This window comes from Ruditapes philippinarum, unplaced genomic scaffold, assembly GCF_026571515.1.
Source record: "Ruditapes philippinarum isolate M1 unplaced genomic scaffold, ASM2657151v2 ctg4992_1_1_1_1, whole genome shotgun sequence".
Taxonomy (NCBI): domain Eukaryota; kingdom Metazoa; phylum Mollusca; class Bivalvia; order Venerida; family Veneridae; genus Ruditapes; species Ruditapes philippinarum.
Genome location: NW_026857700.1, coordinates 18,075 through 28,473, shown reverse-complemented (window position 1 = coordinate 28,473; position 10,399 = coordinate 18,075). Strand labels below are relative to the sequence as shown.

General features: G+C 32.4%; 1 protein-coding gene and 1 long non-coding RNA gene across 2 annotated transcripts; both read left to right on the top strand.

Annotated features, from left to right (window-relative positions):
* Positions 1–2,715: 2,715 nt before the first annotated feature.
* On the top strand, positions 2,716–5,644 carry LOC132750618 (uncharacterized). Its single transcript, XM_060740627.1, has 3 exons — positions 2,716–3,793; positions 4,643–4,906; positions 5,598–5,644. Exons 1-3 carry the CDS (start codon positions 3,706–3,708, stop codon positions 5,642–5,644), a joined length of 399 nt encoding a protein of 132 aa, XP_060596610.1. The 5' UTR covers positions 2,716–3,705.
* Positions 5,645–5,974: 330 nt separating this feature from the next.
* LOC132750620 (uncharacterized) lies at positions 5,975–9,240 on the top strand. Its single transcript, XR_009628580.1, has 3 exons — positions 5,975–6,074; positions 8,131–8,229; positions 8,843–9,240. It is a non-coding gene; the product is annotated as an uncharacterized LOC132750620 (long non-coding RNA).
* Positions 9,241–10,399: the final 1,159 nt, after the last annotated feature.

The window sequence follows — 10,399 nt, the reverse complement described above, 5'->3', positions numbered from 1 at the left end:
ATAAATATTTTATAATAAATAAATTCGAATCATAGCAGCCAGATGCTTGCGTGTAAAGAGTACGCTTTGATTGATATCTCCGTAAAGCGCCTGGCGATGTAGCACATTGTAGATCAGACGACAAAGACCGCCAGAAATTGTTTATCTCATTTTTGTTGTTTCTTCCATAACAGATATGTACAACAGTTGCTTAAACAGATTTGTTAATATTTTTAACGTTTTTACAGGTGAATGGTTAGGTTTTATGTACTATATAGTCCATTTTCGCTTCGATAGACGAATTGAAACAGGTGGGTGGGGAATGCTGTTTAGCCCGGGGTTCTATGATATCACGGTACTTAAAATTTATCGGAAAATATTTAAACATAAATATTATAAATGAATGAGATTTTTCTTCAATTTTATAAGTGAACCTTTTCCACAACTGTTTGTCAAAAAATTATTTCAAAAGAACCAATAAAAATGACATTTTTTAATCTATTTCAAATGTCTGCCATGTCTGGTAATTTCAGAGGAGGTTACTACGGTATCAAGGTAATCCCCAAAATTGCAAGTATTAAAGGATAGATGGGTCAAAACTTTCAAGTTAAGTTGTGAAAAACTTCCAACAGTTAACTTGCTATAAAATTAAAACTATATGAACATACTATATGTCAGTATATGTGATTAAAACATATTTTAATTGACTGTGTAAAAACCATTAAGGAAAATGGTTGTCAAATATGAAGGTTTTATAAAATAATTTTCTTGCCACGAATACATTCATTATTCACCAAAATAAATTTATTGGCAAATAATAATTAATCTAGTGTGCAAGCTTTACAAATATTAGCACCATCATGTGTTGTTTTTACTAGCAGTCACAGAAAATTTCAATACCTTGATATCATAGAACCCTTGATATCATAGGAACCGAGTATACGTTACGTGATTAGATTGGTCAGTTATTTCTGTTTGTGCAAAAATTACTAAAACTATTGGTGTTCTTTTTCACGGATTTGTATTCAAATCACTTTGGGGTAGTTTTAAGTTGTATCGTTTGTTTCCTTGTTAAGGATTAAAATAATTTAAATTTGTCTTTCAACTGGTCCACCAGGCAGGAGTATTTCTGTCCACACACACTTTCTAACAACAAATTGAAGTAAAATCTTATTTACATCTAGTGATGTAGGAAATGGCGCATGATGTCCAATGATCAGCTATGGGATTGACTATATGTTTATTCCTGTCTGATAATGCAGGTATATAAATTAACACTTTTTACCTAGGGGCCCAGACTATTTTACATAAGTTATTTAGGCATTTCTTCTAGAAAGCTGGGGCCCTACCCAAAAGTTAGGACCATTGCGACTGGATCCCTGTTATTTTATATCCCTGTAATGGAAGCACGATGGGCTTACTAACAAAGTTTGCACTCTTTACCCTATGCTACGACCGGATGTAAACAATACGTTCGCACAGGGCATGCGCGATTATTAAATCCACCCATTTTATTTGATTAAATTCTAGAACAACCTCTACTTTCAGTTTCAATTTTGCTGACAAGGAACAGTTTGAGTCAACGTAAGTGTTAATTTTAATAGCAATGTCCAAAACTTTTGCACTACACGGCGTAATTTTCATTACATATGCGGTATTATTACCGCATGGTATTTTTTTCCAGTCGGTCAAAATGACGGTACACATTTACATGTAACAAACATATTTAACTTCTCAGACAATTTAAATAAGGAATGGACACACGGTTAACTCTGTTGCAATCGTAAAGTATATTTCATAAACCTACTGTTTGTGAAAAATTGTCTCCGTGTTCAAATAAATTTCAAAAACGGGGAAAAAAAGCAGTCTTTTTACCGATACCCCCTGCAACTGAACCTTATTATTCTGACAAATTAAATTGACTTTATAACGCTCGTATACAATTATTTATTGATCGATTTTCATTATATTTATTTTGTAATACCTATCATTCAATATGCAATCACACAAAACCAAGTTTTCCTACATTCAATGAAATTGTAAGTTAGGACGAGCTTTCAAAACGAACAGATAGCAATTTCCAACACTCTTACCGAACTCCAACATGGCGGCTCAACCTGGCTCATTTGCATAATTATTCATAAATGCAGGAGCATAGAACTTTCAGTTTGTTAGTGGGGCAGGTATTAATAATTGTCATTTAACAGTAACTGTATAAACCTTTTGATTGAAATTTCCTATAAACCCCCCCCCCCTAAATTTCTTTATTTTCAATATTTTATAAAACTTTAGAATGAAAAGACAAATAAACATATATAGTTCTATATTATTATCACACATTTATAATAAATGTTCCTTTGTAAGGGTGCAACTATTCAGCTTTCTCTGGATTTGATTCTTAATTCCATTTAAATTTCGATTTGATTATTGAGGCTAAGTTAACATTAATTTTATATAGGGAATACTTTAAAAATATTTTTAACTACACTTAAACTTTATTTAGGACAGCAAAGAAAAAACATACTGAATAAAACTTTTAAACAACATAGCTAGAAAACAGAAACATATCATGTTACATTCAACGTGTTTTGATTTGGATAAGCAAGAACACGTTGTCAAGTAAAGAAACACTTATATTGTATATAATATTCAAATATAAAACATTCAAATTAATATCAGAAAGTCAAAGTGTTTTTTCCCCTACTTTGAGAATGGTGCTGGTACAATTAACGGTACCGGACAGATTGGGAAAAAAATCCATCGGTTTGACTTAAATTGGGAATTTTATTTTAGATGCAAAATATTTATTGGGAATTTCTTTTATCCAGGGAGGTGATGAAAATTTTGCATAATTATACACTTTAAAATCATGTATTATTAACTTTAAAGATTATTTTTTGCTGCTTGAGGTTGAAAAAAAATGATAATCATAACAATTGGACATAAATAATGTTTAGTAGGTGTGAAACATAAAGGGGAGCGGTGGCCTAGTTGTTAAGGTGTCTGCCTCTCAACCCAGAGATCATGGGTTCGAGCCCTACACGGGTCACGACCATGTTTCTTCATATGACACCAGTACTGGTTGGTTCCAGGAAGCGGACTCGAAAGTGATTGATATAAGTTGCAAGAACTTGTTTCGCAATCGAGCTAAAATAAATATGTTTAAAACCTTAAACATAAAGTACGAAATGAACTGGGTACGAATATCACTCATGTGGTTTTACTTGGTTTTTATCGTATATCACTTATCAATACGGAAGGCTCCGAGGCATGCATTACTGTTGTTAGAGGTAATTTTCAGTGTTAAATTTGGAATTTATCAGTCATGAATTGGAAAATTTGCTGTCTATTTTCTATTGGGAACGGTGTCGTTTTCCGGTATCAGTTATATAAGGAAAAATACTGGGTTGTTGTTAAGATTTTAGTCATTGACTAGATTTCTACCAGAATTTTTTTGTTTTTATTCTTCTTGTGCAAGTTGTGGTTATAGAGTGTGATGAACATATTGACTCTTACTTTGTAAAACGCTTAGATACAAAGACAGTTGCTAAAAATATCAAGATCTCAAGTTTGTTTTGCCCCTGTCTTGCATATCTGTAATGGAAGAACAGTTATTATGGATAAATACAGGTACTTCAATAAAATGTAATTTTGTGTACTGTCAGATCTACATGTTACGCTACAAGTTTCTTCTCATAATTGCATTTTTAACAACTAGTATGGCTAATGAGTACAAAATTTTGGAGGTGTTACACTACAAGGCAGAAGAGAATATCTGTCCTTGCAAGCAGTCTTGAAGACCTTCTGAATAAAGGTAAGTATTTTTAACACACTACAGCACAATTACAACACAGTGTTAGGTTGTGTGCTCAAAAGAGGAATCTTCAGAATTATTTAGAATATAAAGCCTTGTCATAAGAAAATCTGTACAGGTGTGACTATTGTACAGCCACAGTTGTTGGCGTAAAACACTTTGTGAAAGTCTGATGATCCAGATGCCAAGTAAAACCGTTAATATGAATAGAAAAAAATAGACATTTCACAGTATCATAGCTTTATTTACATTTGAATTGATTTTTAAAAAAAAAGAAATGTGATTCTACCTTTCTGTGTTTAATTTTTACTACATTTGCAAATTCAATAAATTATCATCATGTAAGTATTACCTAATTGCAATAACTATTGTCCTCCACTTTGATTTTCACAAACATTTAACATGGTGAACCCTAATGTTAATCATATTATTCACAAAATTTTAGCCTTGCAAAAATATCTGATTTCACAGTATAAAGAAAATTCAAACAAGTAGACTCAAAACACAAACTTTCACAAAATATAATAATCATGTTAACAGTAAAACAAACCCTACTTGATGATATTATTTAGAATGGAACAGTTGTCAAAATTTAATTTGAGTTCTATATATGCTGCTGAGATCCATTTGTGATGGCAGAAATCATATTCATGAATATAACTACAGATCTCATCTATATAATATTTGATAGCTACAATACATAATTGTTATGTTAGAATGACTGTCTTAAATGTTTTACAGAAAAGATCTGTAGTTTGATAAATAATTCAAACAGTTTGATACTTCGATCTAGTTGGTATTGATGACTATTTCTCAGAAACACTAACTCAAGTTTTATTCATATTTTAGCTGGTGACAAGCAACAGTTGCAAGGAGTAAGTTTGATTGTTGTGCTGGAAAAAGATGTGACAGAAATGGAAGAAACGCCATCCTTGACATATTCAAAACTAAGTATTGATGCTTCTAGAAGACCAACAATTATGAGAATCAGATGTTCCAAAAGACACTGTTGTAATGTTTGGGCAGACACCAAGATGCCAACATGTCAAAGACTGAGACACACAACTGAGTCCACAACTGTTACCACAGCGTACAGAAATTGTAACACCATTTGTAAGTTGCGTGAAATAAATATAGATTTGAAACTTTTCTGTCTTTTCAGTTGATATTAAATCTATTATATAGTATAAAATATTTTTGGCAAAAAATGCCCTGCAATATAACTGAAATACTATTGAAAAGGTGTTTAAACTCCAACAATATTTCTGAGACGGAACAATAAAGCTATAACAAACTTAATTTGACATTGGGAAAGCAATATTGTATATAAAGAATCTTAAATGAGTTGTTCATATAATACATGGAACCATTGATTTTTATATGAGCAGGGGCATGACCTTTAATTTAATGTATGTCAGAAAACCTGGTCATGCCCATCCACCCCTTTTTCCAATCAATTTAATGGCGTTCAATGGTTACCCCAAGTCCTTAAACTTCATTGAGTGGATAGCCAGGACCAACCATGCAGGCATCTAGTCGGTTTGAGTCCTTGATGGATGTACATCCTTACTGCAGGTTTATCATGCCATGGCTTAAATAATTTCAAAGATTAATATGTTGTACTAAAATTACAAAATCATTTTATCAATATGCATATTTACATGTCACATTATAAGTCTTTATAATGAGGTTCTTTCTAGCAAGTCCTTTGGATATAATAAAGTTCAAAGATAATTCCTAAAATGTGTAGACTATAAGTATGTATAAAAATAACCATGAATGGTTATTATTGTAATATTTACAGTATTGTTTGGATGTATAATCATAAATGCGACGTTTAAACTAACATGAGGTTGGTATTGACCCCAACAACATGTTACATATTTGTTGCTGAACAGAACTTTTTCCTGAATGTGGAGGAAAATACACTAAAAAAATTAACTAAGAAAAAAAAAAAGAAATAGTTTATAAATTACATCATATATGAGCATACACAAATGGCTGTTAATTATGTCATCAATTGCATATTAAACATTAATGGTTATAAAAATATTTGGAAAGTGAAATTTAAAGGCAGGTGATCTACGCTGTTTTGCTACATTTCCTTGTTAATTGTCATATGATTATCAAATAAGCTAATTATAATTATTGTTTTTCTTTTTTTTTTCAGATGTTTTTGGAAATTAAATTAATTCTTGCAGTAGGCCACATCCAACCATTTATTGACAATCTAGAGATATTGTTTGAAGCAGTAGCTACACTTAAACCTGGAGGAAAAGAGGTATGAGTTAAGATTACTGTTAGGGCAGGCAACCTTATGGAAAAAGATATCATTGCAATCTTACTATGCATACAGCACAGCCTTGTTATAATGCGGCTTAAGATATAATAATGTTTAAAAGAGGGTAAAAATTGTATTCACAAAAGGTATAGAATAGAAAGAAAAATTCCATATTTTTTTAAATATATAATAAATACTTTTTTGTTTGATATAATGTGGTTAACTAACATGGTCTATATAAAGGATTCAACTACCATGTTATAACAAGGTTTGTGTTGAACCTAGGAACCCAGTCAGAAGTTAATTATGCTTCTGACCTGTACATTAATCAGATAGTTCTGACAATGATTATTTGTTGTTGTTTTTTTTAGTTTTTTAATTTTTAGATATTAATATTGATTTTTAATATTCAAATATGTAATTTTTAATTTAACCCATTACTTCATATACACGGCGCCTTTTAACGCCTTTTTTCACCCCCCCCCTTTTTGTTGTCTCAAATGATGAAAAAATGCCTTATTTAGGCCCAAACACTTGTTTTTGTTTGAGAAATGTTGTTAAAAAAGGTGACCTCTTTTCGGCGCGGCCCCCAACCAAAAGATACATCAGGGGTTGCCAGAAGGGGGATGTGCCCCCTTCTGTTTGGGGGGTTTGAAGGGGGGCGGAGTCCCCCTCATCGCCAAGAAAATTTTGGACTTGTGAAAGGCTGTAAATGACCCCCAGATTGATCATAAGGTAACGTGTAACCAACGCTGAAAAGCATTTGACTCTATCTCAATCCATTGAGAAGTTGCAGCACTTTGAAATCAATTTTGATGGAAAAAATCAACGCAAAATAGTGATTTTTGGCAATTTTTGAGATGTCCCCTCGTTGCCAGGGTAACAGGAAATTTAAGGCTGAGCATGATGTTACAAAGGCAATGGTCCAGTCAACATTTGTGCCAAGTTTAATTAGTATTGAAGCAGTTTTTATAGTATTATAGCAATTTGAACTTGTAACGGGAGACTTTTCAATGAAAACAGCCATTTTTCACAAAAAGCTCATGAAGCAATGGGTTAATGAAAAAATAAAAAAAAATCTACAAAACAACCATTTTTCATCAAATTTATATGACAGGCCATGTTTAAACATGAAAAAACGCGATTTAGGGTAATTTCAAGTATTTTCATCATTTTCTGTTAACCATTACTTCATATACACGCCTTTTAACGCCTTTTTCACCCCCCCCCTTTTTGTTGTCTCAAATGATGAAAAAATGCCTTATTTAGGCCCCAAACACTTGTTTTTGTTTGAGAAATGTTGTTAAAAAAAGTGACCTCTTTTTCGGCGCGGCCCCCAACAAAAGATACATCAGGGGGTTGCCAGAAGGGGATGTGCCCCCTTCTGTTTGGGGGGTTTGAAGGGGGGCGGAGTCCCCCTCATCGCCAAGAAAATTTTGGACTTGTGAAAGGCTGTAAATGACCCAGATTGATCATAAGGTAACGTGTAACCAACGCTGAAAAGCATTTGACTCTATCTCAATCCATTGAGAAGTTGCAGCACTTTGAAATCAATTTTGATGGAAAAAATCAACGCAAAATAGTGATTTTTGGCAATTTTGAGATGTCCCCTCGTTGCCATGGTAACAGAAAATTTAAGCCTGAGCATGTTGTTGCAAGGGCAATGGTCCAGTCAACATTTGTGCCAAGTTTGATTAGTGTTGAAGCAGTTTTTATAGTATTATAGCAATTTGAACTTGTAACGGGAGACTTTTCAATGAAAACAGCCATTTTTCACAAAAAGCTCATGAAGCAATGGGTTAAATGTGCTTTGAAATACATTGTCTGACTGGACTTAAAAAAATTGCGACTTTATCCTGAGATATATTGCAGGAAATCCAACATGGCATAATCTTGTTTTGTGGCTGATGTTTGTTTTTACAGTGCTTTTGTCACTTTTAATGCAAATATGGTTAAAATTGTTAAAAATTGTGTTCATTTTGTCATATTGAAAGCTGTGTTTAGGATCTGATTGTGTGCGTTTCTGTTTACTTAGAATTACTGATTTCTGTTGCAGTGCAAAGATGATTTGGACGTTATAAGAGCCATAGAAAGTAATACAGGATTCAAACATGGAAAGGGGTGCAAGACTAGATAAATTGTAGTTCTACATAAGGTATAGTAAATTTACTGGAATTTTTTTTTGTCAGTTTTGTATAATACCACTGAATTTAATTTTAACTTGAATACTTGCAGCCGCTAATCATGACAAGACACATTTGTAACTGACAAGGGACAACATTCTGAAATTTATTAAATGAATTAATATCAAAACTATCAAAGGTATCAGCACAATTAAGACTTTGATAAATTCATTTTATATTTGCTTTACATTACAAGACACACTGTTCAGACAAGGGGAGTTATTCTTAAAACTATATTTTGGAGTTATGCCCCTTTTCAACTTACAATTTTGTCAAAATAGCATATTAAATGGATTGACTTGTAAACTTATTTTAAGTATATGATAAGTATCTCTATAGATAGGCCTCTTTGACAAACATGGTATCTCATTTTTTGCCTGTCTTGTCACTATATAAATAGACGAATGTTGGCCCTGCTCAGCATGGCATGGCAGAAGATCGAATTTCTGACCTACTGCTCCAGAAGCAGACATTAACTAACACTTTATTATGTGCTGGTTGGAAATGCTTAAGGTAGAAGATTTCCCTGATCCTGTTATGAAGGATGGTACTCATTCATTGTTTTGTTCCATGTTCATTTTGCAGGATATTGAAGAAGCTAATCTGTCAAAGGTCCTGTCATCACAGCCTAATACTCCTCCAAGTGAAGCCTTGTTTTTATTTTTAACAACATAGAACTGGACAAACAGTATATTGTTGGAGACCAGTGCAAGATACCACTTGAGACAGATAGCCTCATGGAAGGCTATTCTTATTGATAAGCTGGTATTATATAATGAATCTTGAAAATCCCACTGCTTTTCACAACTCCTTGGATTCATGCAACAAACAGTATTTAAACAAGCCTTTCTTAGTCACAAGTCGGCTGGGTATTTACACTTTGTGGAAAAATTGGAAAAACTAATGAACAAATAGAACCAACATTTTAAATTAAATTCAACCTTCTGAGTCATGGACATATTATTGACTTCTTAACAGCTTACATTTTACCATGAAAAAAACTGCTTTTTTGCACTTACAAAAATAAAGGTGCAGAATAGCTGTGTGGTAACCATATGATCAGCTGATCAGTGCCTTTATTTTTGCTGCATAGATGGTGCAATCCCTCCCCTTCCAGGCTTCCTTAATCAGACATTTAAATCCTCTTGATGTCTGAACATGAAGCTGTATATTTTGGTTCTATTTGAAATAGCAAATGTCAAGTGTCAATATTTTTCAAAACAGCTAAGACTATGCTTCTTTTTAGGAACTTTTAAATCCAGTGATTTATCAAATTATTATTCACTAGCAGAAAAGATTGACTTAATAATGCAGTGTTTAAACACTAATTTTATTATTTATGACATCAGTATGTTATTGCAGACTGTGACATTTTTATGTCAATGAAGCATTAAAATGCCATATATTATAAATTGTTTATTACAGTTAAGAAGTATTAGTGCTATTTGTTGTTTGCAAATGTTAATATGCTCTTATTTTGTACATGCTATGTAGTAAGTTTAATATATTGCATTGATGTCTTAAATAAGTTTGTATTTTGTTGATGTATTACTGTCTAACTTTAACACATGCTCACTTCATTATCATATCAGATTTATTAAATTTTTATTTACTGATTTCAAGTGATAAGCAGAATTATTTACAGAGATCACTAGTTTTCACTGATCAGGCACCTTTGTTGTGCATTTAAATTTTTGGTGTTTTCGGAGTCAAAGAAATGATTGATCAAAATATTGTATAAAGTTGCATTGTAACATTTTAGAGTGCTAAAGTGTACCATTTTTTTTGTCTAAGCCTTAAGCGCACCACAACAAAAGATATTTATGAACCATCAGGATATATACTGTTACTGATGAAAAATAGAGCACTAGTGCACAGACTTTTGACTCCCCCCCCCCCGGACAGTCAACATTGAATGACCGATTTTTGACACTGTCTGAAAATACTGTTTGTTTTTTTTCCAACCCAAATATGATACATATATGTGCCAAAAACCTTGTTTTTTACATTTTACAGGGAGGTAGACTTTACTGTGTAAAAATTTAAATCCATTTTATACATGTTTTCATTTTACCTGAAATTCTACTGATATCCATATATCAATTTGCTTTTGTTGTTTAATTGTCTATTTATTTACTTAAT